Source organism: Periophthalmus magnuspinnatus, chromosome 18 (genome assembly GCF_009829125.3).
Source record: "Periophthalmus magnuspinnatus isolate fPerMag1 chromosome 18, fPerMag1.2.pri, whole genome shotgun sequence".
Classification (NCBI taxonomy): Eukaryota; Metazoa; Chordata; class Actinopteri; order Gobiiformes; family Gobiidae; genus Periophthalmus; species Periophthalmus magnuspinnatus.
This window is the reverse complement of record NC_047143.1, coordinates 16624775-16639961: the sequence shown is the minus strand read 5'-3', so window position 1 is coordinate 16639961 and position 15187 is coordinate 16624775. Positions and strand designations below refer to the sequence as shown.

Sequence of the window (15187 nt, the reverse complement as noted above, 5' to 3'; positions counted from 1 at the left end):
AGCAGATTATTTAACCAAGCAACCACATTGTTAAGGGCCAAAAACTACATTCCATGATGGTTATGATTTATTTTAAACTTGTATATAGTTATATAGCCTGGAGCAGCTGATACCCTCTGATATCGGCCGATACAGATACTGGAATTGATAGATCACTCATCTCTAAAACAAAGCAAGCTGAAAAACGTAATACTGTTAATGCCTTCAAGGACTTCCTGCTACTAATGTAAGTAATATTTATCACAAATTAGTGTTGTCACTGCTAAAATTATTGTCACTGCTAAAAATATTGCGATACTAAGGAAAGATTTGATACTCAATAGAGATTCCGATACCACAATCATAATTAAAAACATTCTTTAGACAACAGAATGTAATTTTCAACATAAAATCATAGTACTTTCTTTTATATTTCCATGTGGTGTTATATTTGTGTAAATCCCCCACTACACCATAGTGGTCCATAGGTGTATACTAGTTTTTGTGTGTCATACTTCTTCTGATACAGCTCAAGATCATTCTAAAGCTATTCAGGAAAGGTTCATGTCTATCCTGTGAGTGTGACTTTTTAGTATCTAGATGCTCATTTGAGCCGTTATCATGTTGATAGTAGTTTTAATATTGATTAGTATCTGATTTTCAATACTTTTGATAACCCTACTACAAACATATCACTTCCATAAGCGTTGGGCAAACACTCCTTATGCTGTCTCTACCTTCTCTATAATATGAATAAACGTTCAGTATGTTGTGGTATTCCCAGTAGAGTATCTGGCTCTGACCTGGTGTGCTCTGCAGATGAGGTCAAGGTCGTGGCGGTTGAGGAATTTGCTGACCACATCTGCTCCAAAGGTAAAAGACACTCCACGGTCGTTCTCTCCCCAGCCCTGCACGTCCTTATCGGGGTCCGACCACAGCAAGTCACACAGCAGCCCTGGAACAACACAAGATATTTTTCCAAAATGGTCCAGCCATACATTTCTAATTGCAAGTAACGATTATTTTAGAAGTCACTAGTGTTGTCATACCAAAATGTTAAACTATTTTGATACTAAGTAATAAACTCTACACTCTACATCGATTCGGCTCTTTATTTAGAGAATAGAATGTGACTTTTAGCATTAAATTTTTTATTTTTTTTTATATTACCATGTAGTAGTTCTGTGTAATCCCATGTGGTCCATGGGCAAGCACTAGTCTATGTTTTCTTAATATTTGTTTTGATCTTTCTAAAGCTATTCAGGAAAGGTTCATTTCTGCCCTCTTGATGTGACTTTTTTAGTATAGATATATGTCCAAATTGGTATCAAGTTTCAACATCAGTTTTAGTGTCTGATTTTCAATACTGATTTTCAGTATTTTCAATACTTTTAATGGGTGAAGGTCACCCATTATTTTTTCAATTAGACAACTAGACAAACAAATGGAAAATATTGTAAGTTGGGACGTTTTAAATACATTATCGACCAAATAAAATGTTAAAATATGGTAACTCAAGGCTACTAAATAAAGAATATTTACAAATAAGGTGTATAATTGATAAAAATGTGGAATGTATTTAATAATGCCTCTGTCTCTGTTAGTAAATAGAATATTTTTTTATGTCTGTATAGTACAGATTCTGATTTTTATATATATATATATATATATATATATATATATATATATATATATATATATATATATATATATATATATATATATATATATATATATATATATATATATATATATATATATATAAAACTATGATATTTTTAATAATCGACTAGTCATGATCTAAACTACAGAGTTTGCATTTTTTACGCAGAATAAGATTTTGATGTTTTGGAGCAAATTATGGTACGTCAAAAATTTGTAATTTGCTCTATTCAAAGTTTGATTAATCTTTTAGTCATAGGTAAACTAGCATATTATGCATGATTATACAAAAAAGTATGGTGGAAAACCACTATGGACCACCGTGTCCTAATTTTTAATAACAAATAGGGCCACTAGAGAGAGCAAGAGTCCACATGCTGAATCAGGTCAGATCTGAGGAGAGGCAAGTCTGCTTTTACCCAGTAAGAATGCCTTTTTTTGTATGTATTTCTGATGGATAAAAAGACCTACTGGAATAAATGCTAGATAAATATGTTTAATTCTATACTGTGGAACATTACAGCCAAAGTAATATCTAAGACAAGCAGGTAGCAGACCCTCCACCATCAAAGTAATGTAACGTACCTTTAAAGGTCCTTTAAACCAAATATTGGTATTTGGTGTAGTTGTTGGCTAAGTGAAATCCCTGTATTGTGTCCTTATAAGGCTACATTTCACCGTGGCTCCTCTCACATCCTCTTAAGGATCTTTTTTAGGAAAACGTCTCAGTAGGCTCTACTTGGTTAGAAGTCAGTCATTTGAAATGTTAAGATGACTCCAAAACAGTCATCATTTGTATTCTTTGTAGCAATATAAGAGGCACAAAATTGCAGATTTTATGGGAATATATTATACCAGTAGTTTTCAGAACAGTACTCCAAAACACCTATGCAACTGGCTCTCGGCACGTTCTGCCATTTACAGATTTTTAAGAGATGTATGATTATTTTTAAGCCACATATTGAAATCATCTAGCGAGTAACTTAAAGCACTGAAGCCCCTGTGTTTCCCTGTAGTCATGGTCCCATTTAAAAGAAAGGGCTGTGGATACTGGATTTCTGCACACCGTCTGAGTCCTCCGGCATGACACTCACCCCATTTCAAATATGTTATAATCATAATTATTTAAGAGGAAACTACAAAATATATATCAATTTGCTGACCGTTTGCTACTGATGTTGGTAAATTGTATTTTCTTGATTCAATGGTCCACTCTACACCCAAACCTTTTCTCAATACTAATCTAAAGTTTGTCAAAGGTATTGAAAAACAGATACTAATTGATACTAAAACTTGTATCAAAACTAGATACTCTGTATTTGAGCAAGTATCAATACTAAAAAAGTCACACCAACAGGACAGAAATAAACCTTTCCTGAACAGAGCTGTATCAGAACAAGTGTAAAGTGTATACACCCATGGACCACTATGAAACCTACCTACCTTTAGATTTATTAATATAAAAGAAAGTACTATTTAATGTTGAAAATGACATTCTATTATCTCAAGAAAGATTTGTTTTTTCATTATAGTAGTATCAAAAGCCCATTCCTTAATATCAAAATTGATTTTTAAATTTTAGTACTGTGACAAAACTGCTAACCTGCTGTAAAAATGTCTACCGATTGATTGTGAATTCATAGCTAACAATGTACCAAAATAGAAATAAGTCCAAGCAAAGTCCCCACCTGTGTCTGGTACATCTGTGGGCCTCATGATACGTCTGATCTGCTCCATGGACTGTAGGTCTGGGGACAGGCCTTTGGATCAACAACACAAATATGGAGTATTACACAGGTTTGTACCACCTCTTGCACAACTCAACATAGCAAAGCAGTTCAAATGTATATGGACATTATTTGCTCATACACCTTAGGGCTTCAAAATAGGATTCTGTTTATTATTCATAAATAACTGGAGTGTTAACCTTTCAAAGCAGAAAAATGAACTGATAAACTAATACAAAAATCCCATGTATTTCAGAATATTGAAGTTTGTAGAGGTCTAAAATACAGGTAAACAGATTTTGTATAAAAAGATTTAGTTTTTTGCAATAACTTTCTGTCTCCTAAATAACTGGCACCTTTGTGATTTGATAGTTGCACCAACTTAAAATGCAATTTCATTTCAGTTTTTATAGAGCATTGTGCAGCTTGAATTAATGAAAATACTGACCAGGACAACAAAAAACAGCACAAAACTGCACATTAATAGGGCAACCTTTTAGAATCAGAAGTAATATATCAGGACTAATATAAGATTGCATGGTAATAAAAAGAAAGTACAATTTTTTTTTAGGGATGCACCAATCCAACTTTTTCAGTTCCAATACCAATGTAGATACTTCAGCTTAATGTATCTGCCAATAACCAATATTAACCAGTATAAACCAATAACCAGTATGAACCAATATATACAGTAATAACCAGTATATACCAGTATAAACCAATACCCGTGTAGGGAATGAAACAGGGAGGGACTCAGTGTAGGGACTCAAAACACTGTTGGGTAACTTGTGTTACCTAACTGTTATTTATCCTGTAAGTGACTACAGAAGAGCTTGTAAAAGGTCAAACATTTTGAGTCATTCTGGGCCAACATCAGCCACGAAATAGTGAATATTAGTGGCTGATGTTGGCCACTAATATTTAAGTCCCTGGTGACACAGTTTCAATTATTGGAGTCCAGAATTCTAAAACAATTCTAAATTCAATTCTGAAGCTATTTTTCAATCAAAAACAAAGAACATTTATTGTACACATTTCAAGTTCCCTGTTGCAACAATCTTATATGTAAACTGTACATCCATACAAAATATAATTGTTCTTATATCAAAAAATCTGAAAGAAGGTATCTAAAATTGTATTTAGTTGTATTTATTTTAGTAGTTCATAATTCAATAAAAATAATAGATCTATTCAATAATTATCTAGGCCCAGTTAATTTCATACTACAGTGAGCTCCAACAAGTTGTAGCTGTAGTAGGCACGCAGCGGTGGAGAGTCCAGTGGCAAACAATGTCTTAAAAACATGAAAACAGTTTTTAATGAATTTGTGGCATAACAGGTGTTTTGAAATGTATATAATACAATGCACAGGCTTATTCCCAGTTTACTGAGGATGAGAAAATGTGTGTCAGGTGAATTTAAAGGGGGTACTTTACTATGGCAGAAATACTGTTATTAACCCAAGTTTAAATCAATTTTTGAGAATTTGGAATCATACCAGAATCATTCAAACACAGAAAAAAATGTATTAATTGAGATTGAGATTCTAACACCTCTTCAGATGAAGGGCTTAACCAGGATATCGGTTGAACTGACATCATGGAAACGATACCCGATCCAGTGAATTGTCCTGGATCAGCACAGACGTTAAATATCACGACCGATGCATCCCTACAATTTTGTGTTGCAAATGTATCTATTGTCTTAAAAAGAAGAATTTTTATAATTGCGATATTGACATTGGTATTGAGTATCAAGCCTATTCATTTTTAGTAAATCGAAACACTAGCTTGAATAAGGGTTACCTCCATGACAACAGAAGATCTTCTCGTCCACAATGGCGGCGATGGGCAGGCAATTAAAACAGTCCGTGAAGGTCTTCCACAGCTTGATGTTGAATCTACGTTTACCTGTGGACCACAAGACCAGACATCAGTAAAAACACAAAAAATAAAGGACTTTACAATAATATCTAATAGGCCCTTTTCATGCTGCTGCCCAGCTAATTGTGGTTCTCTCAAAAAGTGCAGATCTTCACTTCCCGCTCCATTCATTCTATATGAGGATATGAGTTGCACTAAAATAAATCAGTATTTAAATCCATAATCCACTTGTCATTAGATGTATTTTTATAAAGTTTTTTTCTGTTTTTAGAGATAGATTACATTAGCATTAGCTTTGAGACAAAAATATCAACCCTGGAGACAGATACTTTTTATGTTATACTGTGGAAGATTACAGCCAAAGGAACAACATTTCCATGTGAAATAAGAGTTAGGTTTGTGGATACGCAAGCCCAATCACCGTAAGGATGTATGTTTTTCAGTTTTTCTGTACAATAAAAACAACCAGAAAAACAAATTAACAAGACAACATGCTTTTATTTTTTGGCTAAACATTACATACCGTGGCTTTAAATATTTTCAGTTTTAGTAATAATCCTGCTGAACAAAATATTGTAAAATACATCCCATTGGGAAATCTACAAAAACAGCAGTAGTATGAATTGGGGATGACTCTACATTTTGCAGTAAATGACAAAATGTCAACAGGCCCTGATATTTGCTGAATAAACTTTAAATAGGTTGCCCAAAAATAATTATTTACCCTGCTGAAATAAGGCCAAAAATGCCAGAACTGTTAACACGTAATAGGATTTAAGTGAAGCATTTGAAGTAGGTTAGGCATCATTAGACACTGGTTAAATCCATACAGACTGCATATTTACTGATTAAGTATGTTCTAAGCCTTGAATGACTCCAGGGAGAACATGTACAGAAAGGCACTGTCCACTGAGCTTCTGTTGAAGGTTCTGTTGACTAATCCTAAATAAAATCAAATCAGTTGGTAGCTTATTAGAAGATGGCAAAGAAAGCTACATGATTGGGTACATAATACACAATATTACATGATAACTACAACTTCTATTCTACTACAACAATAACTACTGTTCTATAACTACAACTACTACTACTATAATCTAATCTAGATCCATCAACTTAAAAGGACCTGTGTATCTGAGCTAAATTTGTCTCGCGCTAGTACAGATATATTATATAAGTAGTTCAAAATATGACCACTGTGTACCATCTGTATCTAATTATAAAGTGTTTTATTGTCTGATAATCTGGAGGTATGTGTTAGTATTCTAATCGTTGGCTTTACTGTCACGGCAAAGCTCTGCACAGGTCTGTGAAAAGTACTATAAACTCCTTACCTTATGTATTCTGTTTAGAATGAACTTGTTCTCTTTTTTATCAAAACTACTTAAATAAATCTAGATTGACTTTTTACAGTGTCCGGGTCACTCACACTCATCGTAAAAGCCGTAAATGCGGTTAATGGAGGCACACTCGTGGTTGCCCCTCAGGAGGAAGAAGTTCTCGGGGTACTTGATCTTGTAGGCCAACAGCAGGCAGATGGTCTCCAGGGACTGCTTTCCTCGGTCAACATAATCTCCCAGGAACAGGTAGTTAGCTTCTGGAGGGAAGCCGCCATACTCAAACAGCCGCAGCAGGTCTGTGTACTGGCCGTGGATGTCACCTGAGGACACATGGCGATATAGAGGAGCATAACATGACAATCAGAAAATAGTTAAAGTGCATTTGACAGGTTATTTAGTTAGCTATTTGTTATTTGGATGAAGTTATAATTTTACTACTGGGTTGAACACGGGCAGCTGATATGACAAGCGTAGAGGTAATTCCATATCAAGCAAACGTAATCATAACAAGGGACAAAGTTTCTCTAAATTATTTAGATTTTGAAAAAAAGATTTAAACTGCCAGAAAAATATATATAATAGGTACTATTCTTACAGGTCCTATTCAATAAACAACCAAACTAAACACAAATAGCACAAGATATGTTTAGTTTTAACATTATAATCAACAAAAAGAGCTGGCAATTTTATTTAAAAATCTTTTGTTGTTATCACATATTAATAGATAACTAGCAGAAAAAAAGAACAAGTGCATTACTACATAGTTGTTTTTGGCAGCTAACTAAATGCAAACTAGCACAATAGATGACACTGAATTTGAACCTGTTAACCCTACAATATCCAAAGCGGCTATGCTATGCTATCATTACTAGTCTTATAGTACTTTAAAAACTTTAAATTTAAATACACGACTGACCACAGATTTTGAGTGGGGCTTCCAACTCCAACAAGATGGGCTGGCTCAGGAAAATCTCTCTGGACTTTATGCACAAGCCCCTCACCTCGGCCTCTGACATCTGCACAATCTTCCCCGGTCTGCATCCTCGCACTGTACACACACACAAACAGCACAATTATAAGGATGTCCCAATGTCAATTTAAATATTTTGAATACTGTGAGGATAAACATTGCGAATTCATTAGCATTATCATTAGCATTATCATGAGGTAAGAAATGTGCACAGCAAAGATGTAAAAATCACTTAATAAACTAATTGCTGTGAATAATAAGGAAGCTAGGAATGAGTTTAAAAAGTGAGGAATATGTCGATCCAACCCTCAGCCAGGCAACTTCAATGCTAGCAGCTAAGATACACATTGTTTGTATTTTGACACAGGGACTATTTTAAAGGAACACTATGTTACTTTTCTGGTAGAAGGTCCATCACCTTCTAGTCTCCTTGAAGATTTCAATGCTTTTATTGACCTTGAAGGAGATGATGCCACTAAGCCATGTAACAAGTCAGATCTGTGGAGAGGCTCGCTCACAGTATAAATGCGCGTAAAAATGTGTTTTCAAACCATTATTTTAGTAATAAGACACCTAAATCTGAATAAATGCAAGTTTGAAGTTTAATGCCATACTGTGGAAAAAAGCAATAACATGGCAAGCAAGTGGAACACCCACAATAGAAAAGGTATCTCTTTTAAGTTATTAAACATGAAAAACACATTGTAAGTTATCCAAAATCTGTAATTATAGATTATATATTAAATACATTTCCAAGCAAGTCTTATGTTCCAGGAATCAGCTCTTCACACCACCTCCATGGCCTTTCCTCACTACACTCAATGCAAATATGGGTGACAGAGTTTAGGCAACAGATGGAATAGAAATAGCTCCCGTAGGTGCTGCTGGCCAGGGTGGGTGTCATGGGGTGTTTTTGGAGTCACTTCCTGTTGTATAACTGAGGGTGAGGGAGCAACCACACACACAGTTTACATTGACGTCCGGCTCCAAACAATATGACAATATTCCCCTCCTCAACCTTCCCCTCAGGTTAAGAGTCTGGGTGTCATCTTCGATAGCACTCTCTCCTTCACTTCTCACATTAATAACATCACCCGCTCCGCCTATTTTCATCTATGCAACATTAATCGTCTCTGGCCCTCCCTCACACCACAGTCCACAGCCGTACTTGTACACAGCCTCGTCACTTCTCGCCTGGATTACTGCAATTCTCTTCTCGTTGGTCTCCCACAAAAAACACTCCATAAACTTCAGCTGGTTCAGAATTCATCCATCAACCACATCACACCCATCCTACAGCAACTTCACTGGCTCCCCATCTCACACCGCATCCAATATAAAATCCTGCTCCACACATTCAAAGCCATCCATAACCTTGCACCTCCATACCTCTCAGACCTCCTCCATATTGCCATACCCGCTCGCTCTCTCCGCTCCTCTTCCTCTCTCCATCTCTCTGTTCCTTCAGCCGCTCTGCTCCCCAGCTCTGGAACTCTCTCCCCCCTGACCTCCGCAATACTGACACACTCTCACACTTCAAATCCAAATTTAAAACCCACTTGTTCAGACTGGCATATTCTTTATAATCCACACCTGCCCTGTCCTTTTTCAATGTTTTTTAACTGTATGTTCATAAATGTTGATTTTAACTGTCTGTATATGTATATATATTGTATGTAAGGTGACCTTGAGTGCCCAGAATGGCGCCCTATAAATAAAATGTATTATTATTATTATTATTAATAATAATAATAATATGACAATATGCTTCCAGAGGCACTGTCTATGATGCAGGTGAATGGAGAACTGGAGTTTCCCACACTTGCAGTAGTAGCAGTAGTAGTAGTAGCATCAGTGGTAGGAGTAGCAGTAGTAGAAGTAGCAGTAATAGCAGTAGCAGTAGTAGCAGTAGTAGGAGTAGCAGTGGTAGGAGTAGCCTTTTGGTACTTGATGGCTGGCTACAAAAAAGGAGTGAGTAATGAGATTATTGTGTGTGTTGACAGGAAGTCAAGATTTTGGAACACTGTAGCCTGTCCCCTGTATTTTTACATATAGCCATTTATAATCCAGAAGGTCTCAGCTGGTACCAACCCATCAACCACATTTAGGTCAAAGCCTCATTAAAAGTAATTGTGTAAACCTTTTGGTGTTTTATATTAGATCATAATTAACATGAAACTGGTATGCGAGTTAATGGCTAACCAACTTTCAGGTGACATTTCTGAACCTGTGTGGTTCTGGTAAGCACGTTGTGACCACAAAACATCCTCTTTTACATGCTACTAATGAGAACACTAGATAAATTACATAAATATCTTGATTTACAAATTTTATGTAATTTAATATGGGGTTCATTTGTATGTGAGGGGTCGATTTGACATACCTCCAGGTAGCAGCGAGCAGCCCAGTGATGGAGCTGTAGCAACAAGGAGAGATAAAGAATTTCACGCCTATAAATGTCTACGGAGTCTCTCATTTGGGTTGCCAGTTTCTGCTGATATCTGGTTGGTTTAAACCTGGCTTTCTCTGATCTGAATCATCACTACCTAAACCAATTAATCAGTGCTAGTACAGCCTCTGCAGCTCAGTGAGTGAATTCTGGAGGTTCTGAGCTTTCATGAGACATGGCCTGTCCATATACTGAGACAGGGCTCCAGACTAACAATCTAACAACCTGATGCTTATTTTTGTAACAATAAGGGCTAAATAAATAACTTGGTTAGTTACTTTTACCAAGATATGAAATTCATACTCATATTTGTTTTCTTTAATGAGTGTGTAGTATAAACTAAATAGTAAGAATAACTAATTTTATTTATTCCGTTGTTTATTTGATCAAATAACATTCTGGATTTACATTTTCTTTAAGTTAAAACAAAACAGAATGAGTTGAAGCCTATATGTTTAATTACTAAAAAGCTATCAAATAAATATTGACTTCAAAAACTAGTCAAAGAGAGGTTTATGCTTTTAAGGATCTTTACCGTTCACTATGGAAAGTGCAGAGTGAATTCTTTTTTTTTTATTATTTGTCTTGGGCAAATGGACATCTTTTCTCTTTGCATAGCCTAGGCAACCACAATCGATATCAATCAACACAATGATACAAGAGACAAGGAAAAATAAACAAAAACAGACAAGCAAAACACACACAAAAAAAGAGTATCTCCGATTGCCCAAAAAGGAGTGGGAAGAAGAAAACTTATTTAATCCCACCCCCTCTGTTATTATTTCTTAAATTTAGCATACTTTACTTCCTTTTCATGATTGTATTACATGATTACATTGGGGACTATGAGTTAGTCTCATGCAACTTAAGTGTTACATCATATTGGATAAGGTGCCAACAATGGTAAGGAAAGTTATTAATACCAACAATGGTAACGGACAGTAAATACCAACAATGGTAATGAACAGCAATACAGCACAGGTCTGTACCACCAACAATGGTAAAGAAATGGTAGATACAAAGCCAGCATTGCAAGATTACTGAAATTATATTAGGAGGACTCTTCCTTTAGATACTGTGACCAGATCATACTTTTATATCGATGCTTGAACGTACTGATACTATGGCATTGCTTGATGTGTATATCCAGAGTGAATCCTTGATTGAACATTGAGTCAATGGGGGAAGCCCATTGACTAAATGTTGACAAAAGCAGCGCGAAGCGCTCATGTCCCCAAACACACTCCTGGCATCGAGCCCTATCCAAGCACGCCATCTTTATTACTACTAAAATGAATGGAAATCAATGGGAGGACAATGGGCTAGGGCCTATTGCCACAGTTTGAAGGATCTGCAGGTTTGACACTGCTCTTTAAAGGTAAATGCAATCTCATTCACGAATCCACCACTGTGGTGACCTGAGTGCATTGGTTTCAGCATCTTGCACTCGCTTTAGCGATCTGTACAAAGGTGAGGGGAGATGGGAGAGCAAGTGAATTAAAGCTTTTTCTTTTAACAAACCATGCCCAGGCATGGCAAGGTTGGGACTTTGGCCCAGTTGAAGGAGGTGGGCCAAAACATGGCACGGTTGCTCATGCATGACTTTAGTATACGAGCCAAGTCAGATGCACTGATTTTCCTCATACAAGGAAAACAGTGAACAAACTCCACTCCAAAACACACTGCAAATCCACGCTTACCTTCAATAAAGGACTGTGGACAGAGACAAATGTTTTGCAGCCTCTTGTCTCCGGTTATCCTCACTCCTCCCAGAGGAGCGTATCACAGCAGTGCTCATATCTGCATAATTTTTTAATGTGTCATGCCGCTGATCTTATTTTCTCCACTAAAGCGACAGCATGATATGTAAACAAACAGTGCTGCGTGATGACGCCAATGTTCTGTGGCTCGGTTTGGTTGTCCAGCTATGAGCACAGGCAAGAAAAGGATACAAGCTATGGGATGTGAAGAAGATCTGTCAGGTGCACACAACAACATTTAGTTGCACTGGGCAAAATTTTAGCCGCATGTGTGCACAAATTGGTCACTCTCTGCAACCCTGCGAGAATGAGACTTGACTTTTAACTGGCTGCGTGGAGTCGTCTGCTTGTTTCCAGGGAGGTAGGGAAGTTTAATGCCATACTGTGGAATAATCAACGTAAATCAATAACATGTCTCCACCCTCCACAAGAAAAGTTATTTTGGTGCACCTTTATTTTTTTTTTGTATTGCTCTGTCTATTTTTTACATTCCACTACCTTAATTTAGGAGTCACCCACACCTCATTTCACCATTTGTACAAAAACCTTGGGTACCATTTCAAACAATCTTCCCCTAAGAAGCTGACACTACACAGACATGCTCACAATGTTAGCCGGCCACCCGCATTTTGCCTTACCACACTTGTTTTGCCTCTGCCCTATATACCCCCCAGTCCCTCCCCTCACACGTACCCCTCCGCCCCCCCCCCTGAGTCAGGCTGCTCTGACTGTCAGCACAGCTCCAAGACAGAATGCAGAGGCCAGGACAAGGACAGCCAAACAGTTTAAAAGGGGCTGGGGACAAATATTGAGACAGTTTTAAGATATACATTTACATAGGTTTACTATGCAGTGTGACTGTAAAGTAGCTACAAACAAGACAAGATGGTGTCAAACACGTCCCACCTGGAGAATACTCTGAGAGCAAGCAAAATTATGTCATTTCTGAAGTAGACTAAGGAAAGAACATATTTAAATAAAAAAAAAACACAAAAAAGAGGAGGTATTGAAAGAATTTAAGGATCCTCTTGTACAACCGATCACCCATCTCCACAATATGTCTTCAATGGTTTATTTTATTTATTTATTTATTTGTTTGTTTATTTGACAGGGACAGTGTACATTAATAGCATTGGTGCAAATGCACCAGAATTAGCCAAAAGGCTATTTTTCATCAGTTGTCCCTGGACAGATGCATCGTATCTGTCACACAGGAAACAGTATGTGGCAGATGATAGTGTAAAATCCTCACGTTTAGACTGTCATGTTGATGTCCTGCAGGGATCAATCCTTGGGCAGATTTTATTCTCCCTCTTTATCAATAACTTACCAAATGCATGTCCAAATGTATTCTCATAAATGTATGCGGATAATGCAATCATCTACAGTCAAGCCAAAAACGTTCAGCAACCCGCTGATGACTTCACAGCTGCCCTATCATCTGTGCATAACTGGCTTAAGGACTTGTGCCTCCTGTTAAGCACCACAAAAACGGTCTGTACTTCTCAAAACTTCATACTCAACTAAAGCAATCAAATGCCTTTCTCAACGGAGTAGAACTTGATCTGGTCCCAGAATTTAAATACCTTGCCGTTATCCTAGACCTAACATTGTCCGTCCTTTAAAAGTCACGTTAAAAAAAAAAAAAAAAAAAAGGTCTCATGTTTAAGTTATTCAGGATGTGACGAAAATTTTGTACCTGAGTGCTGCTGAAATCTATTTTGACTCTATGATCATCTCCCACAGACTATTGTTTAACAGCTTGGTCTCTTGCCTGCCCCACAACACTTAAAACCACTGAAAACCTCTATAAAAGAAGCCTAAAAATACTTGATAAATACTTGATCCCACCACCACTGTCACGTTCTGGAAAAGCATAGACTATTGGACTTTAACAACATGGTCAACCTTAAAAGAGCTTGCCTAACATATAAGGTCTTGCACTCCCTTGCACCACCACCATTAAAGGATACATTAAAAATAAAGATGATCCTCCACAGACAGACCATCTTTGGTCAGAATGTATTATCTGTCTAAGGTGGGAACCTGTAGAATAGTCTCCCGGTAACCCTGAGAGAATGGCCCGTGTACAGTTCTTTTAAAGCTCAAATGAAAAACAGGTTATGGTGAAACCAAACACGCATTCATCTATAGTGGCACTGTGATTTTAACTTTTCTATAGAGACATATTTGCATTTATGGGCAAATATGAACGAAGTGGGTATAAAATCTGTCTTGAATGGATGGCCAAACTGACTGAAATAATGGGGACTGTATAATGAATGAAATGTGCAATATTTTGTATGGTGCAATACTGGGAACTGTGCAATGAATGTAATGTGCAATTATGGGAACTGTGCATTGAGTGGAATGCGCAATATTTTAGATGGTGCAATAATGGGAACTGTGCAATGAGTTTAATGTGCAATGTGTGGAATGTGCAATTTGTAGAATGTGGAATGTGTGGAATGTGCAATCTGTGCATTGTGCAATAAGTGTAATGTGCAATTATGAGAACTGTGCAAAAATGCATAAGTTTTTTACTCTTTTGTGACCCCAGCCCCTGGGACAACGAATGGAAATTAGCCTTTGGCTATAATCCGGTGTGTTTACATTCATCTTGAATCATGTCTGTTCATTATCATGCATTGTCCCTCAAATAAATAAATAAAATAGGTAAAAATAAAAATAGGTATGCTAAATTGACTTTTGGAGGTTAGAACATTCCTCATCAAAACATGCCTGTAAAGGTTTTATATCCAATCCATCCAAGTTTAAGTAATGTAGCAATCTCTCCAGGCCTTTTTCAAACTCTTCTTATGGTTAGCAGTACAGTCCTGTCCAAAGCTCAGTACACAAGACTACGTTTATGCACAACCATTTTTCATAGATATACAAAAGCATGATACAAAACATTACACTACAATTTCACAAAGTTGATGCAATGTGCAGTAGTTTCATTAGCAGGATAGTGTTGTGATAGTACCCTTAACCTCCTAGAACCTGGCGTACACATATGTGGACAACAAACTTGGCTTCAATTATGCAATCAGTTGTTTATGATGTTTGATAAATGAGCAAAGAAATCACCACAGTGGTTCACACTGATGCCCTGACCAACTAGTTTCATAAAGATAGCAGTTCACTAGGATAGGCATTACAATAGTTCTCACTGGTGACCTGGTTCATTCAAAGTTTTGGTTCATTTTTGCCTTTTAGAGGAAGGAAAAGAATCACCAATCTCAAAGCAAACGTTTTTGAAACTATGAATAAAAATATGGCTGGACGATACAAATAACTTTATTGACTTTTTCTCCTATGTTGATTGATTTTGAGTAGATTTTCTTTCATCTGATTAGATTTTGATTAGATTTTCTTCCATCTTATTGAAAACAGACAGGTGGACTTCAGGTATAG

The 15187-nt window shown here is 36.7% G+C and overlaps 1 protein-coding gene across 1 annotated transcript in view; it reads right to left on the bottom strand.

The window, feature by feature from the left end:
- Positions 1 to 15187, bottom strand: part of LOC117386344 (serine/threonine-protein phosphatase PP1-beta catalytic subunit-like) — a 40265-nt gene that overhangs the window by 2319 nt on the left and 22759 nt on the right. Inside the window, exons 2-6 of the mRNA XM_033983693.2 lie at positions 7508 to 7639; positions 6681 to 6911; positions 5174 to 5278; positions 3330 to 3401; positions 783 to 934 (exon numbers count right to left, since the gene is read on the bottom strand). Of these exons, the coding sequence (XP_033839584.1) occupies positions 783 to 934; positions 3330 to 3401; positions 5174 to 5278; positions 6681 to 6911; positions 7508 to 7639 (692 nt within the window). The remainder of the gene's footprint in view (positions 1 to 782; positions 935 to 3329; positions 3402 to 5173; positions 5279 to 6680; positions 6912 to 7507; positions 7640 to 15187) is intronic.